The sequence below is a fragment of the Littorina saxatilis genome, linkage group LG3 (assembly GCF_037325665.1).
Source record: "Littorina saxatilis isolate snail1 linkage group LG3, US_GU_Lsax_2.0, whole genome shotgun sequence".
Lineage (NCBI taxonomy): Eukaryota > Metazoa > Mollusca > Gastropoda > Littorinimorpha > Littorinidae > Littorina > Littorina saxatilis.
The window spans coordinates 62,984,515-63,010,447 of record NC_090247.1 but is presented as its reverse complement, the minus strand read 5'-3'; the positions used below and the strand labels follow the sequence as shown (position 1 = coordinate 63,010,447).

Genomic DNA, 25,933 nt, shown 5'->3' with positions numbered 1-25,933 from the left:
TTACTCAGGGTTGCCTCCTCCCCAAGAGTAGCTGCCTTGCTGGGCTGTCGAGTCCACTCTACCCGGGTTTGTTGTCGAAGTTTTCCTTCTCGTAGCCTTTGCCTTTCCCAAGGCGCACACAAGGCAGTGCGGGTTTTGAAATCGGAGTTGTCCTTCTCCTAGATGAGCGACCATCCAAGGTTGACGAGCCCCATCTGTCCGAAGCAGCTGGTTTTAAGGCGCCAGGGACCCGCCTGCATCCCTTCTCCTGTTAGTCGAAGACAGGGCCCGCCACGTGAAGGCCAGGAGCTGGATTTGACTGTCAGAGGTGTTTGGAGACACGAAGCCATATGGAGCATTTCTTGGGAAGTAGGCGCTTATCTCTACTTCCACCCCGGCATAACAGTCAATTTCGACTTGTTTTGACCTTAGAACGATGTCTTTATCATAGTGGGGCTCCTATGTTGCAAAATCAATCATTTCTTGTGACAAACACCAAATTTGGCATACATGTACAGTTTTATGTGCTTAACAAAACCTGATACAGAGCCACCGCGAAAAATTAAAAAATCGGTTGTTTTTTTAACAAAATTCAAAATGGCCGCCAGTAAAAATGGTTGGGTATGTTAGGCATATTTCATTTCATGTGACAAACACCAAATTTGGTATAAATGTATGGTTTTATGTGCTTAACAAAACCTGACACAGAGGAACCGAGAAAAATTTAAAAATCAGTAGTTTTTAAAAAAAATCAAAATGGCCGCCTGTGAAAAAGGTATTCAGGCGTATTTGATGCTACAAGTCATTCTCTTGCAATAGAAACTAACAGAAACAATTGTTAAAACATAACAATACATGTATACATGATCAATGGTGCAGCGATTGGTTGGACGGCGTGGGTGGCAGGGTTGAAGAATCGTTGGCTTACCTAACCTGTGCCAACAAAAAACTATCGCACAAATGTTCGTACCAAAACGAAAACATTTATTCCTGTGCCATTTTATTCCATTTGTCTATGCTATTAAGGGCACACAACGTGGCTATCTGGAACTCTTTTAATATAAAAGATTGACTTTACATGGGTTATGTGACCGCCCCCTAAATAAGGGTACCCCAAAAATCAAATTGATAAAAATGAAAGGTATAATAATGACATAACACTAAAAGGTATTCATCCTGTTCTGGATAGATGTTGTGCCTCATGAATTTTTTGGGACTTTTTAATGGGTACCTAAAGTTGTGATCACATCCCCTTTGCCACGTTAAGGGTACCCTTATTTGGCGGCGGTCATGTGACCCCTGTAACTAAATCTTCTTTTATCTGAAAGATGTGCCATTTGTGAGAGCCTTTACTGGCATAAAAAGTTTGAATAAAATGATAAGGGAATGAATGTTTGAGTTGGGGTACGAAAATGGGTGCAATAATATTTTTACACAGTTTAATTTGCTGATTTTCACAGGCATGCAAGCACAGCTGCAGAGAGCAGAGCTCTTCAGTTCTTCTTTGCAGCATTTGCAGCGTTTTGTTGAACAGCACTTCCACACTTCATGCGTTCTCGGCACATGCTGGATACCTCTTGAAGGCTCGTCCAAAATAACTCCCACTTTCCAGCCTTGGACTGCCAGCCCCACAATTGGTGTTGGGTTGTTTGCCTGATTGTATATTTACTGACGTAGTCTAATTGGTAGATTGCTCTTCTCAAACTCATGTCCTGCAACAGCACGTTACTTGTAAGGGTGTTTTGGGGAATTTGGCAGCGCTTTTGACTGAAGAGGTACCTTCTAGCACTGTTCACACCCAGGAAGTTTGGTTTTGTCCTGCAGAAGTACCACAAAATGCTCTTGACCTGTCAGTAGTACTTAGCTCGCAAAGAAGAGCAGACAACCCGAGGAAAGATTGTGTGATGTCTACTAATGCATGCCATACTTGTCAAGCCCCCAATACCACCGAAGAACAACACAGTATCACAGTCTGTAAAACTGTGAAACATGGGCAGGCAGGGTGACTTCTCGGGGCCAATGGCTTTGGCAATGTGGTGAGCAAAAAATGGCTGAATCCTTTTCCATAGCGATGCACACTTCATAACCAGAAAACTGAAATCAGCTGGGATGAGAAGCAGACTGTCTTAGATGTCTGGCCTCCTCCAAATCCATGGTGTAGGAAATCCACCTGGGGTACCCTTCATAGAAAAGCTGAAAAGTGACAATTTTATTTGAATAATGTTTACTATCTCAGAGAGTTAGCCAAAGTCTTCACACAAAAGATAAAATGCAAAAATTGTATTTTAACTATTTGTATAATTCTTACTATTTAAGGTCAATACAAAAAAACTGTTTCCAGTTACCCAACTGATTCTTAAATCTTGCTGGCCGCTACATTCATTAGAATTCTAACAGTCGCTTACAGAATGTTGACCCTTGTGAGGGTATGGTAAACCCACCAACTTCACAGAGGTAGCTTACGTATATGTGTGCATACTTGTTAATTATCAAAAAAAAGATGCAAACTGTTCAGCTACTCTGGAGGTATTAGGTACCAACCTTGATAGTAATGGTGAAATCAGCTCGTTTGTGTGGCACCGGCAGAATTGCTCATAATGTATTCACGCAGCACTCTTGTTCTCAGGAACCCGCATGTGGTGTAACCCTCAGTTGTATATTCTGTTAAAATAAAATGCACATCAATGCACGGTCAACCTAAATTAAGCAAAAGGTTGAGAAAAAAGTAACACACCAAAATCGTAACAGTGTTGAGACTGAGAGAGAGGTACCACTTTTTTCAAAACCACTCATTTCATTAGCACATAAGTTTATTGCATACTCTTGTCTTTTAGCTATCATCTTTGAAAGTTTGATCACAAGACCGTAGAGACATGGGGAATGGATCACAAGACCGTAGAGACCTGGGGAATGGTTTTTTCCCCCAAGCTGGCCCTCCTACTAGTTAGTACATGTCACTGTGGCCTACTCACTCCGCTAAGTCACTCCCCCTCCCCCCTCAGTTTTTTTAGAAACTTATGGAAGTCAAGTCCTTTATAATAGGCAGGACTAATTATCATGCCTTGAACAATCTCTGTCTCCTTGCCTTTTATTCAAAGTTCTTTTAACTTGTCCAAAATCATGTGGGTGGCGAGCATGGTTTCCTTTCATTCAATCAACAGATAGATCTAGATCTATCACAATCCAGTTTCAGCAAGATTTGAAAGTGTGCAGCATTTCAGCGCTTCAGCCGATCAAAAACAGATCCGAGGGGACAAATAAAGATTATAATGACGTGAAATTGGTGAATGAAAGGGTAATCTTAAAAACTTACCCTCACAAACGTTGTTTTCGCTCAATCAAAACACGCATTGGTACGGAGGCCGCCATCTTGAATTTTCTAGCTGCGGATATATACTTTTCTAAAAAGAATATAAAACTAAATGACAGAACACAAAAGTACCCATGAAAATATTTATTTCATGTATATATTATCACCAGACAACTTCTGGTGCATTGTTAATAATTGAAGTTTACATTTGCTGAGTTGGAAATATTTACTGCTGATGGCTTTTGGTATGAAAATCGTCTGCTGTAGGTGCAGCCTTTTATTCATTATTATAAACACAAAAATCAATTTCTGAAGTGGCTCTGTATCTGAAATCATTTAAAACATCATAAGGAACAATATCACGAAGTATGATGTTTGTCACAAGATGTGATTAATTGTTGAGTGATTCTGCAACATAGGAGCCCCACTATCATAACTTTGAAGAACAGAACGGAGATCACTGTCGAAGTCGGCCAATCTGCAATCATTTTCGTCTCGCGAACACTGATCTCAAATTTAGATCAGTGCTCGCGAAAAACATATGGGAGATAACTCTCATCTCTGTATTCTTGTTTTGATAGATTCGCGCAATAATTCAGCATGCTGTCAGAGAGAAACTGGCGATAGCCGTGGACCGATGATTATCAGAATGCATCATCATCATCATCATCATCATCATCATCATCATCATCATCATCATCATCATCATCATCATCATCATCATCATCATCATGTTTCCAAACCAACACGAGCATTTTTTCCTCTTGAGCGGATTTGATGTTGCATTTATTTATATATGTATTTATTTATTTTACTCTTTTACTCAGCCTTGTTATTTAATTGTTTATTAATGTATTTATTTATTTGTTTATTTATTCACGTTTAGGGAAAAGTGTTCTTGCTCTGTGCTTGTCCGGTCACACAGAGACCTTAGCTTTACTCTACGAATGACGAATTATGATTATAACTCTGTCGGGTTTGCACATGCTGTGATAGAGTGAATACCCTTGCATGTACTCTGACACACATTCGAGGGGCCTATCACTAGCGAGGGGGGTGTCGAAAACACGCTGACGTGTCGACATTAAGCAATCTGATGTGCCTTCAGTCACTTGTTTCACAGAATAGGGAGAGACAGGAATTTATTGTGATGCACATCCCGGTGGGACTTCGACAGACACTTTCGACAGACCAACTTGGTGTGTGTGTGTGTGTGTGTGTGTGTGTGTGTGTGTGTGTGTGTGTGTGTGTGTGTGTGTCTGTGTGTGTCTGTGTGTCTGTGTATCTGTGTGTCTGTGTGTCTGTGTATCTGTGTGTCTGTGTGTGTATATGTGTGTTGCAGCTAAAACTGTGAGGAGATGATCAGTAATCATTTACTATGATGACATTTGTGTAAGTGAATATCTTGCACTGATCCAGTGGATGTAGACTCCCGCTGTCACATAGAATACTGCGTTAAACTACTGCAACGGTCGTGCTATAGCACATAGTTTGCCTACGAGTGATATTGGATCTATGTGAACCATAAAATGTATTGAATTTGCATCACACAGGTTTGACACAAACAGGTGTCCGTTCGTACCACTTTCATCAAATTGTTGAACGGAAACGCTTTTCGAACGAACGGAAACAAGTTATTTTGTACGAACTGAATCATGGCGTACGAACGGAATCTGCATGTTTTCAAAAACAAGTGATCGTACAAAAGCAATTAGTTTTTTTTATAAATTTCTGTTTAAGCGTAATGTCGTAATAAGCAAATGTTTTGGTGCTCATGTACAAATCAGGGGTCAGTTTTGATTACAGAGCGCGAAAAACAAGAACATGTTGGAAAATCATGCCATGCTGCCACGTTTGACCCGCATATGTAATCAAGAAGTCGACTAGCACCTTGGTATTTACTGTACACATAGCCCAGTCAATGTGCTACCTAATTCTTGCAATATCACAAAAGTGCGCTGCCCTCACGATTTACCGCAATCTTTTTTCCTGGACCAAGTGCCGAAAATGACGCTGTACGAACAGAATTATCCGGTGTACGAACGATATAGCCGGAATCAGTTGACACACCGTGACAAGGAAATAATTGCTTAATTGTTGTTCTCTCTGGGGTTGACGACGAACCATGTTTCATGCCTCTTCTCCACGCGGTGCCCTATGACTACAGGTAGCATGGTTCTGTACACACTGTTACATTTTCAGTCTGCATCCTACGCTTGTGTCCGTGTATTGATTTATTGACTCAAATGCGCAAAAAAAACACCTTTTATATCTAACCGTGCTCTCGTCTGTGCAATGTATGTACAGAAAAAAAGAGCTTTGCGTTTTTGATGCATTTATTTAGTTATGTATTAACTTAATTTGTTTTTTCAAATTGGTATTTTTTCTGTACTGGTTTGTTGGCCTTTTTTTTTTAAATGTTGGTTATTGTTTATTTTTTTATTAAGTGACCGAGTGTGTTTGTTTTATTCATACCCATATCTGCCTATTACCAATCGGTGAAAACAGGACATGCGTGATTTCTAGTAAAAGCAATTGGTCTACACAAGCTGCAACACCTGTGCTCAGATTCCTATCTATGTAATTTCAAACACATCATTTACGACAACCGCGGGCAGACATGCAGCAAAACAGCTTTTCTATGTACACGTTTGCACATTTTTGCAAAACTGCATAACTACTACGTGTATGACATATAGCACTGCAAGTATACCCCCAAAAGACGCTCCGTTAAGGAGTTACCCCGACGGAATATGCACAGTTTGGCTTTATGATACAAAGTTAGCCCTTTCTTTGCCGCATCAGAATTTGACATTTAAAATCTGATTCTAACGTGGCGATTGTAGAAAATTGAAGGAATGTGGGGTAACTGTGGGTATCTCCAGGCGGTCTTTTTTTCCACCTGGTTGCCGTTCATCTAAGTAGTTTTCACCGTTTTGTATTCGATTAAATAACGAAAACTATTAATTTTTCGAAAGTACACACCTTGAAGATAACGATAAAGTAATAAGAGTCGTAGAGCTCAACTTTGTTTGCGTTTTATGGGGCATTACGTCATCCATGATGGCGTCAGAATGTTGCGTTTTCCGGTCATAGCGCATATAACTTTAGTGTTTTCTACGAGCACAGACTATCAAGCTTCACAAATAAAGCACGTGAGCATTGTGTGATGTACCGTGAATATTACGATATGCATTTGGTATGTTTTTACTCTGCAACAGTCGAGATAACCTGTATATTGTAACTTTACCCCCATTTTGTAAGAATCTGTACGTGCATGCCAGAGTTGTATTAGTAGTGCTCCAGAGAAAACTATTTTAGGAAAACATATCAAATTTGAAAAACATATCTTGGAGTGCATATTTATCCACAAAGAGTGTTTTTTAATTTGGCAGTAAGCTTATTTTTTTTAAACTTTTGATTGTACGTGACAGTGGATGGTACGTAAACATTACTAAGCAGTGCTATTTTGCATTTGTGTTTGAGAAAAGGACTCGTTATGACGAGGTGAACAAATGTCAATGGTAATTTATCAAAGTATTAATGCACCCTGCTATTTAAAGGCATTTCATGGGATATAAATGCTGGTTATTCCCCTCAGACGCGTAAAAACGTTCAAACCAAAAATGCCGCGTCAGACTTCAGTAATGGTCATAGTGTGTAGAGTTAAACAAAATATCAGTGGCAGCTAAATTTATAATAATTATATCTACAAAAATAAATCTCTTATAGATAAGAATGTCATTTGTCATGATATAAACCATATCTACTTAGGATAAGAGTACAATTATTGAATTGAAGCGTGCGATAGTACTCACGCGAGTGTGGGTGGGCGCGCGCGAGTGTGTGTGTGTGTGTGTGTGTGTGTGTGTATATATATGTGTGTGTGTGTATGTGTGTGTGTGTGTGTGTGTGTGTGTGTGTGTTTGTTTGGGTAAGCGTTATGGAGAGATTTAAAAGACTGTGACCCGAAATTAACCGTTGAAAGTGCCCAAAAACTGTATTCACATTTGGAGAATTAACCTGGCTTTTACTGACATGTCTTGGTTTGTACACTGAACTCGTGGTTTTTTTGACGTTACTTTTATACGTCACCCTACCCCCCTAAAACACGTGACGTGTAAAACACAAGTTCCCTCAAAATGCCTTGGGATTGAGCCTTTTGTAAGCTTTAACTGATGACAAAAGATATTATGTTTAATTGGTCAGACTTTCAACAGCCAGAAAGCACTCTGTAGTTTTGAAAAACGTCATGCGTATGACGTCACAACAGGTTGTCATGAGTATATGCACACATTAAGCCCTCGTTAAGCACTCGCGCATGCTAACAATCAAAAACAAGAAATTCCTACGAGTTAGGAAAAACACCCCCGTCAAAGGGAAATAACCTTCTCAGTTGGTGGCAGTGACTGAGTGAGAATGGTTATTTCCCTTTGACCATGAAGATGTCCCTCTATAAGTCCTTGTATAATTTTAATCCACCAATAACTCCGTAACCGTGTGTTTGACTGGTCCCAATTTTTGTAAGGACCGTCTCAGGAATGTATATCACTCACATAAATTAACAGTGGGAATATGAGGTCACTTTTGAGGAGTCATCTCCCTTGCCCAGGGTACCGACTGCTGGTTAAGAATAGAAAATTAATGGCGTGTGCAGGAAGTTCATTGACATTCACTTTGGTGGCACTTATGGGTACCATACTTCTTGTGTGAATCATCTTGTAAACCGCTTCATGTCCATCTAGGTTTTAACTTGGGATAAGTCCTTGACTGAAAACATAGCGCCGTTTCATCAGATTCAGACATTTATATTAGACAGCAAATGTTTTTGTTAATACTATATGTTTAGTCATGTTATTAGAGCATTGAATTGATCTATAGTGGATGCAACCTCTCTCTCTCTCTCTCTCTCTCTCTCTCTCTCTCTCTCTCTCTCTCTCTCTCTCTCTCTCTCTCTATCTCCCTGTATCTGATTGTCCTCTGTGCTTTCTATGTGTGTGTCTCTATGTGTGTGTGCGTGTGTGTGTGTGTGTGTGTGTGTGTGTGTGTGTGTGTGTGTGTGTGTGTGTGTGTGTGTGTGTTGCGTGTGTGAGTTTTCCGTACCACTGTTGCTATAGTTACCGTTGTTGCTGTTCTTGTTTTCATTTGTTTAAATATCATGCACTTACAATATCGTCCGCCACATTACTCGTTTGTTTCTAAGAGCACATTTATAAGTTTATGTTGGTGTGCTCCTTTTATTATAACATTCAATCACGGCTTTGTATTTATGCAACTGAATTAAAAAAAAACCCAGTTTAAACCAACTTGGGATAAAAGCATACGTCCACTTGAACACACGCTAACAATCAACAGCCTGCAGGCTGCTTTGTCGGTATCATTGTCATTTGTTTTATTTTTATTTTTTCTTCTTCAGTTTAATATCATGTTCATCCTTTTGATTTGATTACGTGTAATATTGTGGTTTTTTTGTCAGTGTAATATCATGTATATACTTTTGATTTGATTATGTGAAATTTTGCTTTTGTAAATTTTTTGCTATAGTTGTTTTTGCAATTTGTCACATAATTAATTCGTAACTGACACTTTTGTTAAGCTTCGGAGAATTTTTTTAACAACAACAACAACAACAACAACAACAACAACAACAACAACAACAACAACAACAACAAAACTAGTTCTGCACAGGAAGCAGCCAGCGAGGCTGTTGAATGTTCGTATGTGTCCAAGTGGAAGCGTCGTCTTACCCCTGTACTAGCGTGGACACAGCAGTAGTTTACACCATAGATGTCACCGGAAGGGAGGTACTTCTAAGCGACAGCTTCTAATAATTACAATAATTACATATCTTTACACTTCACCAAAGCGACACAACCGCTGTGCGTCTGGAATCACAACGCTCCCACATATACAATGTCATGGAAGTCCTTTAGAATGTGTGTAGCGGAAAGCACTTGAACCTGGAGTCATTGTAGTTTAATGTGACTTTTGGAAGACAGAACATGGACGAATACAGAGTCCAGCACCAGTGAACAGGTATAAGGGATACATTAAAAATGATCGTTGTTTTTTGTAAATAGTGTTGGCCTGTACGCAAACAAAAGCACTATAAAAAGTGCAAGGTCTATAAAGGTACGACGTACACCCCTTCTTGTGAAAGCCATCAAGTGTATGAACCACCACAGATCTTCTCAGGCTATCACATGTGATAAGAGTACACTTCCAGCGAGAAACATACCAGAAATCAACAGTGTGATTGCTTTATGTGCACAGTGGGACTTTTGTCCTAAATTAAATCAATCCGCGCACTAAATTCAGCAAAAAGTAGTCGCTCTTGTGTCGTGGAATGTGGCAAACGGGGGCTCTTATCACACGTACAAGTTGGGGCAGATCTGGGTTGGTGCACATGATTGCTTGCGCCATAAAGAAGACTTTACATTGATCGAACATCAGGAATATGACGGATGCAGTGCACAGTTTTTGAATATGACGGATACAGTGCACAGGTTTTGATATGTGTCTGGCTGCGCAAATTCATCCAAGAATCACGGACTGGTGTTCAGCAGGGCAAACACACTGACATCTTCAATGGAGCTGACGCTCCCAACGGTGATATTGAGGTATGAACTTCATGTGGCAGATGTTCCACACGATAGTCACAGGGTTTGGATCACATGATAAACTTCAGGGTGCCAGGAGATTGGTTCTGCACAACTCGCACTTAGCACACTTAATTCACATATGTGACCCTCCACAACGAAATGAGTCGCATGTCACCTCGTGCGGTTCTGCGCAAGGCTTAATATAGCCTAAGTCCGGGGAGTGTCTGGTAACAGTGTGAGGGTCACCTTAATCACAGGCTTATAACTCAAACAGTTTTTGCTCTTTTCTAAAACGGTTTTCACCACTGGATAGAACATAAAAAAACTCTCTAGGAAAATGTAAAAATTTTAAAATCATACAAAGGTGACATGCGACTCATTTCGTGGTGGAGGGTCACATATGCAGACGCGTATTTGTAAGCAAGGAACAGTGTCAGATCCCGAGGCCGTCCTCAGAAGCAGTGTCGGATCCAGAGTCCGTCCTCAGGAACAGTTTCAGATTCCTATGTCGTCCATCTCTCTGTGCATCTGACACACCGCACATGGCCAGCAGCATGACGTCACCAGGCAGTCGTTGCCTATCGTACCCTGTGTATAGTGATATCACAATATATCAGTCAGTTTGTTATGACAAATAATGAAAAGCATTTAAAAAAAAAAGAAAAAAAGAAGGAATAGCGAGTTCTTTACTGAAGATGATGATGGGAAGAAGTTGATATGTGAAAAAAAAGCAACGACAAAATTGTACAAACCTCGATGAGTATATATTCTGAAAACCGGCACGGTTGGCCTAGTGGTAAGGCGTCCGCCCCGTGATCGGGAGGTCGTGGGTTCGAACCCCGGCCGGGTCATACCAAAGACTTTAAAATTGGCAATCTAGTGGCTACTCCGCCTGGCGTCTGGCATTATGGGGTTAGAGCAAGGACTGGTTGGTCCGATGTCAGAATAATGTGACTGGGTGAGACATGAAGCCTGTGCTGCGACTTCTGTCTTGTGTGTGGCGCACGTTAAATGTCAAAGCAGCACCGCCCTGATATGGCCCTTTGTGGTCGGCTGGGCGTTAAGCAAACAAACAAACAAACAAATATATTCTGAAAGAAAAAGCTTTCCGCGCCTACGTTCGTGCGTGTGTTTGTCTGCCTGTCTGTCTTTCTGTCTGGCTGTACGTTAGTGTCTGCCTGTGTGTGATTGTCCTTGTCTCGGAACACCTGTCTGTGTCCATCTGTCTACTCGACTCGGTGTGCGTGCATGCGTTTGTCTGTTTGACTGTTGGTGTACACGAAAAAGAAAGTGTAGCATATTCTGGCAATAATCATAAAGTAGTAAGGACGCACGAATATCTACAATCTGGGCCACCGTTCGTGTATAAGTCAAACAGCTAAGATACTTTCCTCCACACCTCGTGAATCTGCAGAACTGATTGTGTGACCCTCCACCACGAAATGAGTCGCATGTCACCTCGCGCGGTTCTGCGCAAGGCTTAATATAAGTCCGGGGAGTGTCTGGTAACAGTGTGAGGGTCACCTTAGTCACAGGCTTATAACTCAAACAGTTTTCGCTCTTTTCTAAAACGGTTTTTACCACTGGATAAAACACTCTTTAGGAAAATGTAAAAATATGAAAATCATGCAAAGTTGACATGCGACTTATTCCGTGGTGGAGGGTCACATTTAGCAAAACATTTCCCACCCTACACAGGGATCACGCAGACTGTTGAATTTTGATAAATGTCCAACTGGATACTCTGGAAACTCTTATCCCCAGTGGAAGCCTGGGCATATGTGTAAACATTGTTTACACGGGAAACAATGTATATCTTCAAACACGAACATACTAACTAAACTTTCCCTTGAACTTGCCCACACAAGCTCCACGTACACACGTACCGAGATACCTCCCAGGATTCGAACCTTGAACCTGACGGCAGGCCCGGTGCAGGGCACGAAGGGGAGGTAGCCGGGGTCCCCTAACCGCTTGGCAATGCTGCACATCATGCAGGGTACACACCCACAGTCTCGACACGCTGAAAACAGAGTTTGACATTGTAGAAATGGTATGGTCTGCTTAACAAAGGGAAGTAAGCGCTTTAAATGTAGACACCAACGGTAAGTGGGAGTTATGCGGAACCCAACCCCTGTCGAGTGTATTGTGTGCGTCTCTGTCTGTCTGTCTCTCTCTCTGTCTCTCTCTCTCTCTCTCTCTCTATCTCTCTCTCTCTCTGTCTCTCTATCTCTCTCTCGCTCTCTCTCTCTCCCTCTCTCACTCTCTCTCTCTTTCTTTCTCTCTCTCTCTCTCTCTCTCTCTCTCTCTCTCTCTCTCTCTCTCTCTCTCTCTCTCTCTCTCTCTCTCTCTCTCTCACTCTCTCACTCTCTTTCTCTCTGACTGTGCCTGTCAGTGCCGATGTCTGTGAAATAATGTGTATGATTGTGTGTGTGATTGTGCGTATCGTGTGTGTGTGTGTGTGTGTGTGTGTGTGTGTGTGTGTGTGTGTGTGTGTGTGCGTGCGTGTGTGTGTGTGTGCGTGTGTGTGTGTATGTGTGTGGGTGTGTGTGTGTGTGTGTGTGTGTGTGTGTGTGTGCGTGCGTGCGTGTTTGAGTGTGTGAGTGCGTGTATGTTTGTGTGCGTGCGTGTGTGTGTGCGTGCATGCGTGTATGCGTATGTGTATCCTTGCATACATGCGAGTGTCCATACCAGCGTGCTTGCAAGTGCGTGGATGTATTGTCAGTGACGTTCGGTATTTGCCTAACTCACGAAACAATGCACAGCGTGAGTTTACTGAGAAGTAGGCTGTGCTTGTCAAATTCGACAACCGCAAGAAATGCACCCCTTTCCAATTCTCACTCAAATACAAACATCATGTCTACAGCTAACGCTTGTCAGACAGCCCAACTACATTCTTCTCATTTTCGGGTACGCTTTACCCTTTTCACACTAATTTCGGAAACATGACGGTTTGGGCCTTTCTTTGCACAGAGGGTTTGGGACTGTTATGGAGATCAAAGGAATACAAGAATGCACATACCTCTGGACATATTTTTGTCACAATCGCAGTGGATAATGAGTAATGGAAATAACACACAAATTAAATGCAATTATTTTTGAAATACTGAATGAGTGCAACAGTAAAGGAATGTGTCTGCCCAAGAGAAAACACTGCATACTGATTGTGTGTTATCGGTGCAGCTGTTCAATACTTCGAAGTGAATGGTAATTTTTTGCGGTGGTGATTGGTTCTTCACTCCCCATCTGAATAATGTTCATCGTATGTACATTGATGTTCGTAACTCTCTTCTTGTTATCTGAATTTTGAACTAAACAAATTAAACTGCAGTGTACATCTACTCTGTAAAGAGTACATTCCTGTAAAAAAAAAAAAAAAAAAAACCCCAGTAAATTATGGGAGGCAGTGCAATCAAAATATTTCATACAGACCTTTATAGTTGTAACCAGGCCAATTATTTAGTAACATGAGACTCACTTTGAGGGAACTTAATTGGTAATCATTGCAACTGTATGATGAATACACTTTTATTTTTAAGCTTGAATTAGTAGTTAAGCTTCTAACAATTACAATTCATACCGCAAACTTCCTTATTCAAACCATGCAGTTCAATTATAGTCTGCTAACAGTGTGTGTGTATGTGTGTGTGTGTGTGTGTGTGTGTGTGTGTGTGTGTGTGTGTGTGTATGTGTGAGAGTGTCTGTGTGTGTGACTGTGTGAGTGTGTGTGTATGAGTGTGTATGTGTGAGTGTGTGTGTGAGTGTGTGTGTGTGTGTGGGTGTGTGCGTGTGTGTGAATGTGTGAGTATGTGTGTATGTGTGTGTGTGTGTGTGTGTGTGTGTATGTGCGTGAGGGAAAGAGAGAGAAAGAGAGAGAGAGAGAGAGAGAGAGAGAGAGAGAGAGAGAGAGAGAGAGAGAGAGAGAGAGAGAGAGAGAGAGAGAGAGAGAGAGAGAGAGAGAGAGAGAGAGAGAGAGAGAGAGAGAGTGAGGATGTGTGCGCGCACGAAATCTTTTGCTTACGTTTACCATTACCGCTATGCATGTTAAAAGGACAGGTTGGAAGATTACGTTAAGCCTATAAAACCTTTATCCGTCTCTAATAACGTTCTGAGTTCTGGGCAAAACCTACTTTGTTTGAAGTTTTCTTTAACCTGTCTCTTGTGAGGACTTCCAGTGATGGAGAAGAAGAGGCGAGTGGCCCAGTCCCTGTTGGTCTGTTCCCCGTCCACAGAGTAAATCTTGTCAGTGGTGTCCACCCTCCCTCTCCCCCTTCTGGCTTTCTTCTTCTCCTCATCGCTGTCGTCATTTTCCACCTTCAATGTGATTGGTTCCTCAGAGAGAGGCTTGTTGGAAGGCTGCGCCGTGATTGGCTGGCCGATGATGACGTCAGGGGTTTGGCAGTTGGCGTACACGTTGCCGTCCATTTCGTATGACGTGTTGTCCATGGTTTATGACGTCACTTTGCGACACTGTTGATGTAGTTAAGTAGTTGTTCCGATGCTCAAATCTAGATCATACATATTGATGGCTGTGCTTCCATGTGGAATGACGTGTTATTCATGATTTGACGTCACATTGTAGTGCCGCGTGTTTGTGGAGGCAGTTGATCTGACGTTCCATTTCAAGACAACATTCATGGGAATGTTTCCATGTCGAACGACGTGCTATCCATGATGTGACGTCATTTTGTAGTGCTGCTTATTTCAGAAGTTGATCCCAACCGTCAGGCTGACGCACGAAGGAATAGCGCAGTTAGAAGTTTACGTTGAGTCTTCACCTGAAACACACACAAATGTCATCGTACAAATAGTAGTATTTATCCGCACCAATGGATTTCAATTCAGTCATGCCTCAGCCATGATATCCGTTTGAAATAAATAAGTTCATTCATTGACTTTTATGCAAGGAGTCAAAAATTGCACTTTTGTACGAATTAATTTCGATCTGTCTCCGGGCAGGAAAGCGCACGTGAACTAATGACGTCAAAAACCTACATGGAAATCTATTAGTCTCAGCAGAGAAAGAATTCTTTCTATTTTGGGTACTTTACGTCAAGACATTGTGTTTGATTACGTAAGAAAATTGTAAAAGATGCCGGGTATATGGGTCCATTTTGACATACCGCACACAGCCTTGAGCCCCAGAACGTGATCACGGAAAATGTTAATTACATTTTGGCGGGAGATGCAAACTGACCAACAGCATTAAGTTTCGTTTGGCTGGCAAAAGTCAACTATGTATAGTCATCTGTGAGATAGTGTAAAGCTTTTGACTGTTTATATCGGAATCTGCGACAAAAAGAAAATTATTTCTACAGCATTGCTGTGACTCCTGCATTGCTTGAAGTGAAGGAGTAAATGCTTTGACAGCAAAAGATGATAAAAGACAACAACAAAATGAGCAAGTGGCCCGTAAGGTGTTGAAGTCCACGAAGGTTGTTTATCACACACACACACACACACACACACACACACACACACACACACACACACACACTTCACCACACTTCACCACACCTCACCACACCACGCCACACACATAATTATTTAACCCATCACCCAAAAGCAACATTTATTATTTTTAGCTTTTCGCTCAACGAATTAAAACAATGCCCCCCCGCGGGTTAGGGGGAGTCCCATATTGGTTGGGACACCCCGCGGGTTAGGGGGAGTCCCATATTGGTTGGGACACCCCGCGGGTTAGGGGGAGTCCCATATTGGTTGGGACACCCCGCGGGTTAGGGGGAGTCCCATATTGGTTGGGACGAGAAAGAATTTACCAGATGCTCCCCAGCATGTCGTAAGAGGCGACTAACGGTTCTGTTTCTCCTTTTACCCTTGTTAAGCGTTTCTTGTATAGAATATAGTCAATGTTTGTAAAGATTTTAGTCAAGCAGTATGTAAGAAATGTTAAGTCCTTTGTACTGGAAACTTATATTCTCCCAGTAAGGTAATATATTGTACTACGTTGCAAGCCCCTGGAGCAAATTTTTGATTAGTGCTTTTGTGAACAAGAAACAATTGACAAGTGGCTCTATCCCATCACCCCCCCCCCCCTTCCCTCCGTCGCGATATAACCTTGAACGGTTGAAAACGACGTTAAACACCAAATAAAGAAAGAATTAAAACAATTGGCTTTACCCGACAAACAGTTTCTGAAATAAGGTGTTTGCAGGTCTTACTATATTAAAGACACACTCCTTTTCGTTCGGCACACCATCTCACATCTGGTATGTGAAAGACCATACCTCCACCTGGACACATACCGAAAAAGAGCACACTGCTTGATGTGATACATTTCTTCATGATCTTATCCGAAGTATAAGTCTGGCCAAATTTTATTTATTTATTTATTTTTTTTTTTTTGCCCAGCACATCATGGTGGGGCTTTTAATCAATAGCATGCATCCGTCTATAATGTATCATCATTCATCCATCAACATTTATGATAGATATGTAAATGGCCAGATTTTAGATGGTAAGGCTAACTAGTCCATAAGATGTCTGACCCAGCATTTGTAAGCATATCTGCGAAGTCTAGTAGTGTGTGTGTGTGTGTGTGTGTGTGTGTGTGTGTGTGTGTGTGTGTGTGTGTGTGTGTGTGTGTGTGTGTGTGTGTGTGTGTGTGTGTGTGTGAGTGTGTGCAGGTGTGTGTGTGTGTGTGTGTGTGAGTGTGTGTGTGTGTGGAGGGGGGTAAGTGTATGCGTCTGCGTACGTGCGTGTCAGTGTGTGGGTTTGCGTGCGTAAGTGAGTGTGTGCGTACGTGCGTGCGTGTTTGTGTATGTATGCGTGTGTGTGCGTGGGAGATAGAGAGAGAGAGAGAGAGAGAGAGAGAGAGAGAGAGAGAGAGAGAGAGAGAGAGAGAGAGAGAGAGAGAAAGAGAGAGAGAGACAGACAGACAGACAGACAGACAGACAGACAGACAGACATAGCTCTGTATTGCACAGAGTTACTGGAACATCAGAAAAGCATCCCCCGGGGAATGTTTCAGATATGACTGAACTGCTTCCTTAGTGCAAACCGCAGCATCACCGTCGAATCGTGACTGCAAGAACTTGATCGCCAACTTTCTTCACAAGACATCTAACTGCCTTCGCCAAGTGCAAACACGTCTCTCACTCTGTGTCGAGTAGTGCGATTTTCAAAAGGAAACCAAACAACCTTCCCAGGGATTAACTCTTTGGAGAAATCGTCTGCCTGCCGTTAGTGAACTCGATGAGGCCTGACATGTTAACAAAGAAACGCAGATAAACATGGTTAAATTGAAGTTAGAGTTGAAACTCAATTAATTTCAACAAAAGTAAACAGAATAAAAATGTATTAACTTATTTATCCATTTGTTATACGATCAACTCGAGCGGTTCGGCTTCCTTGGGCACGCATATAAGCGCACACGTACGCACACACTGTCAGTACCATTTTATTCCAAAACACACACACACACACACACACACACACACACAACATACCAGGGCCGGACCAAGTTCGTTTGAGGGGGTGGGGGGGGGGGGGGGTTCCAACTGAAGGCAGGGGTCCAAAGTCCACATTTTGTTTCTCTGAGAGGTACATTGGATGGCCAGGGGGGGGGGGGGGTTTCGGGAACCCCAGGAACCCCCCCCCCCGGATCCGGCCCTGCACACACACACACACACACACACACACACACACACACACACACACACACACACACGTATTCATACATCGTATACCATCTACCAGACTCGAGCGGCTCCCCATCTGTGAGCACCTGCTGCCGATGCTCATTAGAGATTCATTTTTTTCCTCATCGGCTCATTAGCTTTTTGAGAAACCCTCACCTGTGAGCCATTCATCATACTACCTCGGTTAATTTACGCTTATAATAATAATAATAATAATAATAATAATAATACGAATATTTGTAACGCGCACATATCTCACCAACAGGCGAGAAAATGTGTGACGGTAATAAGTATTCCATGCGATGGTGCATGGTTGAAGTTTACACCGAGAATAAAAACATTGACATCACCTATAACTGACACGTTAAGTCTAAATAGCATCATTTCACTGATTTGCGAGGAAAAACTTGAAAATATGCCCCGTAGAATTGTACTTGTATGGATTCCATTACCTCTTTAGATGCCCTTCGTTGTCTCATTATCCCTTCTGCCCAGCCTTAGTTCCTCCTCCGCGTTATATACCCAGGGCCCTATCCCTTCTTTCTGTACTTGTTCGCTTAGCAATGCCGCCCCTCCCCTCTCCTCAGAGACGCCCGTACCTCCGCCACTGTACCCCCCCCCCCCCCCACCTCCCCCCCCCCCCCCCCCCGCGTCCAAAATTCTACTGTTCCTCCATAATTATACTCCCACCCATCCTCTCGTGCTCTCGACTTTCCACATTATGCGTACCTACCAACACCCCCCCCCCTCCCCTACCCCAACCTCCGCCTGCCCCCAAACTAAACCCACCCCCTTTTCTCCAGCCCTACTTCAACATATTTTCCACATCTGGAAAGTACTGAACGCACTCCCTCCGTTTAAACTTTTTTCCTTTTTCCACGGTAGCATACCCCGTACCTCATCTTTATTTGCTCTACCCACAATAAACCCAACCACTTTCTTCACTCGCTTAGATCAAGTACGTCTTAATGACATTTCGGGCCACATGTGGGTTCCGTAAAAGTATTTACAAAGTGGACATGCTAAAGTCCAACCAACTCTCAACATGTACTTCAGAGAACTTGCATATGTACACAAAATAGACAAACAAGTACATCAGATTACAATGAGTTATGACAAATACATTCATAAGTGGGCTGCATACACAGATCTGATACAAGAATAACTGAAAACACTTCCCTGCTTTTGTATACATAAAAACACTTTATTTTCTGCCGTTGTATACATAATGGGTTTTTGTTAATGTCATAATGTTCTGAATTGCCTTTCCCATACTGTGAACCTACCAATACATGCATGTAACCCTTTCTGAATAAAAAAAATGGTGAAGAAAAAACAAACAAAGTATTTACAAATCTCGACTATAGAAAATACCTTTACACAAAGTCAAGGTCGCACCGTAATCTAACTGACGAACAACGAACAAGCAACAATGGTTAACTGATAACCCGAGATAGAAATATCAAGGAACCTGCACCTTTTATCACTGCTGCTTATTCCAAAAACCCTTCAAAAGTCCCAAAAGCGGTATAAGAGTTGTTTGAATTTAGGCTTAGAATGCCAACACCTACCATCATCTATTATTGACACACAAGAGAGAATACGTATCTCACCACAAAAACAATCAGAGACGGTTAAAAGTACAAGTATAAGAGTTATTTGATCGTCGGGACGAAAGAAGCAATACTGACAATAAGATTGTACTCGTACAATAGCACATTGTGAAGAACACGTGGACCATAAATGTGAGTAAACTTTGACCTCTTTCGTTATTGATCAACACGAGTCACAGCTGACACTCTTAGCTACAATCTTCACGACTTAACTGGTATTCCACATCTTACACCTGCACTAAACGTCAGCATGCCTACTGATTAGTGGTCAATACACAATTAGTACACCCATCATGTTTTGAAGCATATACAGATACGAACTAACACGTCACGGGCCTTGGTATCATTTCGTGTTACCCTTTAGCTGTGTTAGAAGGGCAGCGAAACAAAGCTGAGATGTCTTTCAGTCAAGCATGTGCCATGTACGTGAAAAGCTTACAAAGAAAGACAAAACGAATTGTAGAAAAACAAATCTGTACAATCATTAGACAGTGTTACTGCCTATCCAAAGCTGAGAGGCAAATCATTTGCGAATTGAAGTCACACACACACACGCGCATACACATCAGCATTGTCTATTCAGGATTCAAAGCTAAACAGTATATGTATAACACACTATTTATCTCCTGAAAATAGACTCATATGTAAACCTCATTATTCTATGCACACTTTGCCATGCGCTCGCAGACAGACCTACACACATACACACGTGCGCGCGCAATTGTACCACCCATCCCACCATCCAACACAGACACTCAGCCCCCTATTTACCCACAAACAAACAAAAACGAAATCACACAAAATCACACCTGTGATCAAACCTTCAAGTCACAAAAATCAACGTCCCTCCTTAAAAAGTTGAATGGAGTCAAACGGCTACAAGGTTTCTTGCTCCGATCTGGGATTTGAACCCGTGAGAATGGCCAACAGTTCGCGACACCCCTGTGCAACGTCAACCCTCCTAGACATGCCCCTCCCCCATACCTTCCCTAGTTGCTCTGTGTGGAGTGGACAAACTCGGACCTGGTCAGTATTGATTCAATGAGAGAGTGACCGCCGGCCAAGTATTTAGCCGTTTCGGCGTAATATTATTTTGTGAGCCAGGTCACTGGTTTTGGCAACACTTGCTGAAATTTGTGTTTGGTCGCTTCTGTGAAGTGGTTGGAGGTGAGAGAGAGAATGTTATCCTACATGCGCTACGTGACAGAGACCACCCATGTGATAAATAAACCTAATCTTCACACGTGTGCATATGGTGTTAACGAGTTAGGGGGCAATCTACAGTCTGGCAAGGACCTTTTTGACCACTGCACATGATTGACGACAAAGTCGCCAAGAAAAACTTCATTCTCGTTTGTTATTTCCTCCGAAATTTACGCGTGATGCTATTATTCCTATTGTGGCGTCTTCTTGCCCAGACATAAGAGATTTCACATGTATTTGGAAGAGATCGATGTTGCAAAATACGCGTTTTATTTTGTTTTTTTGTTTTTTGTTTTTTTTCCCCTTACACCTGTTCCTTATCCCAGTGTGCTCTCACGCCGCCCCGTCCCTGCACTCGCTGCTCCATCCACATCTGAATTTCGTTCCGCTGCCAGACTTGTCGATTTTACAGACGCTCCAGGGAGGGATGTCGGGTCGTTGCGGTAGGCTACCCTCGGAAGATGACACTGCACTTCTGCCGAGTCACTTCGACGGTGTTCAGTAGTGGGTCTGTCCCGAGCTAACGGACGCAGCCCACTACCTACTATGCCCCCTACTAACGACATTGACTGCTAAGTCGCGGAGCCAGACTGAGTGAGGGTCCCCTCCAGAGAGCAGACCGCCACCACGTCCCTCCGTCGACCCCCCAGAACGTCACACGTTGAAGACTGACAGCAGAAGTACTATTCAGGGAAGGATGGAACAGGAACACTGATACCAAGGTCACCATGAGAGCTCCGGGCACAAGAGCAAGGACAATTCTATAATTTTGGATGATTAATGATATGAGGATGATTGTAATGATGATGCTATGGATTTCCAACTTTGTTTGAGACTATACATATGTGACAGGGCTGCAGTGCGTCTCTACGCTTACTTTCATAATATAATATAATCCTGTTATCAACCAGGCCCGAGAACTGCCGCACCTGCGGTGTTGGTCAGGTATACAGAACCTGAGCACCCTCAAAGTCGCATTCGTTAAGTGAATGACACTCGGCTGTGTGATTCCAGCCTTCCCATAGGAACCATAGCACTTCCACTCTGGGTAGGAGCCGACCGTAGCCCGAAAAACCCACATGACCCTGATGGGATTCGAACCCACGACCTCCCGGCCCACAGCCCGATGCGCTAACCACTGCGCTACGGGGGCCGGTAAATACGCGTTTGTAACGTGGACACGTCAACTCCAGAAGCCACGCAAGTACAAAATGTAGAATAAACAAAATGCACACTGGGTCAATACATGTTGCTTTTTTTCAAAAATTGAAAAGCGAGCGAATACTAAATACAAAAACAAAACATTCATGTAAACCTGGTATTACACACAGCAACCAATGTAGCATTCTTTAGACAGTCTATATAGCTGTAGTTTGACTATCGTTGCTTCAACGTAAGACAACATTTTTCTTTTAACCAGGTCATATTGTGTGCAGCCTCTGCTGAAATCTGTGTTTGCTTCGGTGAAGAGATTAGGGTGACTAACAGCTGATTGTGACGTTGATTGATTTTGCTGGTTGACGCTTGCGTCAGTTATGAAGTTAATTCAATTCCCACTCTACATAAAATGCGCATAATCACACACACATACACACACACACACACACATACACACACACGCACGTACACACACACACACGTACACACACACACACACACACACAAAGACACACACACACACACACACATACACACACACACAAAGACACACACACACACATATACACACACGCACGTACACACACACACACACACACGTACACACACACACGCACGCACACACGCACGCACACACACACACACAAACACACACACACACACTCACACAAACACACACACACACACACACACACACACACACACACACACCACTCCACATAAAACGTAGGGTCATAAGGGAGAACCCTTGTGAAGCTCACCACAGATCAGACTCCCAGCATACACCAAGATCATAATAAAATAAAGATCCTTCAAGCCATCTGCAACAGCTAAATCAGAGGACACACGAACTAAGCAAGAATCTACACGCAAACAGCTCACAATCTACATAAGACTGCAAACAGGCAACACAAAGAAGAATCATAAACTTACAGAATCTCCCTTGACAAATCCGCTCTCGTCACAAAAATGCATCAAGTTCTGGGATGCGCATTTCACCTACGGGCAATCGCTCACGAGCTGTCAAACACGGCTGTAAAATGAACGTGTGTGTAGAGGTAGAGTAGGTAGGGCCTATAGAGTGAGTGGTCATGATAGGGATACAAACGTTGATCAGTTCGTTTTTGTCCCACATTTTCTTGCCGTACGAACTGAAACCTCTGCTAAACAATCTTTCTCATAGCGACCCTTTGGCCGAACGAACCATGGGTTAGGGTTAGGGTTACTACTACTAATAATAATAATGATAATAATAAAACATTATTTTATAGCGCTGTTCACCGCCGAATGGCAGTCTCATGGCGCTTTACATTAGACATTAACATGTAACATTTTACATAAAAAGTTTTCTTGTAAGAAATAACATACAAGCATAAAAAAACCAATTCATAGACAACGACCACTTATAGTTATATAAGATAATCTAGAAAAATTATTTTTAAAAAGATGAGAAAAAACACACACACATGTAATAGACACATAGTTACACATAAAAAGTCTGACAATAAAACAGAACTCACATAAAAGCGTACAGATCTAAAACAGAACGAAAATGTAACATAGACTGTGGGGCAACAAATAACACAACTAACAACAGGCATACTGTATAACAATACTACATTAGGTTTAGTCAGGTCGTCATTTCCCGATTTTGACCTTAACCCCTCAAAAAATACCTCGGAGAATGTTTTGACTGTTTTGAACTCTGTGATGTCTGTAGATTACAGATCCGACGGATGACACTCTGTCATCCTTGGGCATTTTGATGTATTCAAGATGGCGGACAAGATGGATTCCAGACTGCAAAATAGTCGAAACTGCATGCTATAAACTAGCAGAACTGTATTTATTTATGTTTTCCGGGAGATAAAACGGGAGTTAATATGCATAACAACAGTTACATGATTAGCAGACACTATAACCCGAATGGCTGGTCTGTTGAAGGACCGTTAAAACTGGTTAACGGAGCAGGATGATATAGTTAGTTTTAGCAATATATTTTTTCAGTTACAGCTAATGGTTTAAGCTTATATGTGTTGTGGGCTTTGATTACTGTTGCACTTTGCTTGACCTTCATCGCATTGCAAGGTCATATGAATGTCAAATGTTCATTCAAATGATAAAGGATTATACTATTTTTGAAGATAAAATGACGAAATGTCTTCTTAAAACTTGCCATGAATAAAAACGTTCACCAACACTGAAGGTCACACGTTTTCAAGGTCAAACAATTTCAAGGTCATATATTTTAATGTCTGCAAAACCATCACTTAGCACGTGCATCACTACAAAGATCACTGTCAAGAAGACGAAGCTGAGATTGTATGGCAATGTAACAAGAACAGGCGGGCTCTCCAAGACCATCTTACAGGGTGTGGTGCGCGGAAAGAGAAGATAGAGAAGACAAATGAACAGAGGGACAGATATCATTACAGAGTGGATTGGGAAATGTTTTGCAACTTCCCAAAAATTGCTCACAGCCGCCAGAGGTGGAGACAGCTTATGAAGCGCTCGTCGTTGAAGTGACCCTACCATCCTGGTGGGTTCCAGAATCAATGAGTGACTTGGTCGGTGAGCAAGCAGGTAACAACTTAATCCTGGAAAAGTGGCTGTAATACCCAGAATAACTTAGTTATCTTGTGCTCTTTAAAAAAAAAAGATCTAGTCAGGTGAGGAATGTATACATCAGACGAAAGGCCGTGTAAGGTGTCACAGCGCCAAGCGATTGACACCATATACACAGTGTTGTGTCAGTTAGTGACGCCCCGAGGAGGTGTATTAGGCGTCATGTCAAGAGGCTAAACCTGATGTACCATGTCTCACATACAAAAGACCTCTATCTCATAACGTAAAGGTCATGGCGACGAACCAGGGACACTGGTTAGTATGCACTTTACCTCGCCGATGACCACACAGGATGATGTGTAGTTTACCACTCCAGATGACCAGGCGGGATGACCACGCTGGTTTACCACACAAGATGACATGGTCATGCAGTGAGTTTCCAGTTTGAGGGCAGCCACCATCGATCCTTTTTTCAATTGCCGAAATGGTAGCGGATGACTATGCCTGATGACCAATAAATGACCACGCCCGATGATTACGCAGGATGTCATGTAGATTACCAGTACGGGTGACCGGTGAGAATTGCCAGTGCGGATGACCAGTGTGGATGACCTGTGCAGATGATCATGAAGGATGAATAGTGCGGATGACCAGTGCGGATTACCGGTGCGGATGTCCAGTGCAGATGATCATGAAACATGACCAGTGCGGATGACGAGTGCGGATGATTAGTGCGGATGACCAGTGCAGATTATCATGGACGATGACTAGTGCAGATGACCAGTACAGATGATCATGAAGGATGACCTGTGCGGATGACCAGTGCAGATGATCATAAAGGATGAATAGTGCGGATGACCGATGCGGATGATCACAAAAGGATGACCAGTGCGGATGACCGCAAATGATGACCAGTGTGGATGACCGATCCAGATGACCAGTGCTGGTGACTGGTTAAGGTGACTGTTGCACATACCCAGTGCGGATGACTACGATGGATGACCAGTGCGGATTTGTGCAATTTCCAAGGAGTAGACATCGACATAAGATGGCACACGCACATTGACCGACTGCGCAACCACAGCATGCTGTTGCACATGGTAAATTTCTCCACAGCCACACTTCAAAATTAGCATGACTTCAGTTCTACTCCAGGCGGTTTTCTGCCCATCCTACAACCACCCAGAGTCAACCGGATCAAGATTTGGAAGATCCCCGTAGAATTGCAATACAGCCCTTTTCAGATGGACGTTCAGCAATGGGCTGATGTGGGCGGTAGTTTTTGATTTATGTGGACTGGTGCTTGGAGGTTCTAGCTAGCCAGGTTTCATATCTCTCACGTGATATGTTGTTTGAGATTTTGCACCTGTAGCACTCGCTTACAAACTGCGACATTTGCTGAAAGACTTCACCGATTTTCACGCATGGATCTTCTGCAGAGAAATCAAGCACTCCTACGAACACACTGGTTAATGAACAGCTGTCACCAGATGGCATACGCTTCCATCTAAAATAGCTCTATCGTCTGGTAAACAATCAAATCGGAGAAAACTAGTCTCTCACGATGTTCTTTGATCATCGCCCGCCATTTTGTAAGATCAATTTACAAGTTTTATCTTCGACAGTGAAACCTGTGCTTTGGAACACCATACGCACTAATCACAAGTCCACGAATAACACAGGTTTCACATCTTCTCAGCCTGGATGTAATTCCATACACACTCATGTGCAAATTGTTTCCATTCAGCAGAATGAAACACGTCAAATGCCTTTGTTTTTTGTCTTGGAAGAGGAGCTCAAGTACGGACACGGACAACACTACAGGCCATACTGTACGTGTCG

At 42.5% G+C, this 25,933-nt stretch overlaps 1 protein-coding gene across 1 annotated transcript in view; it reads right to left on the bottom strand.

Annotated features, from left to right (window-relative positions):
• Positions 1-8,923: 8,923 nt before the first annotated feature.
• The window catches only part of LOC138962900 (uncharacterized), a 30,862-nt gene continuing 13,852 nt past the window's right edge, over positions 8,924-25,933 (bottom strand). The window contains exons 2-4 of the mRNA XM_070334861.1: positions 14,022-14,669; positions 11,778-11,914; positions 8,924-10,479 (exon numbers count right to left, since the gene is read on the bottom strand). Of these exons, the coding sequence (XP_070190962.1) occupies positions 10,387-10,479; positions 11,778-11,914; positions 14,022-14,337 (546 nt within the window). The 5' untranslated portion in view covers positions 14,338-14,669 and the 3' untranslated portion in view covers positions 8,924-10,386. The remainder of the gene's footprint in view (positions 10,480-11,777; positions 11,915-14,021; positions 14,670-25,933) is intronic.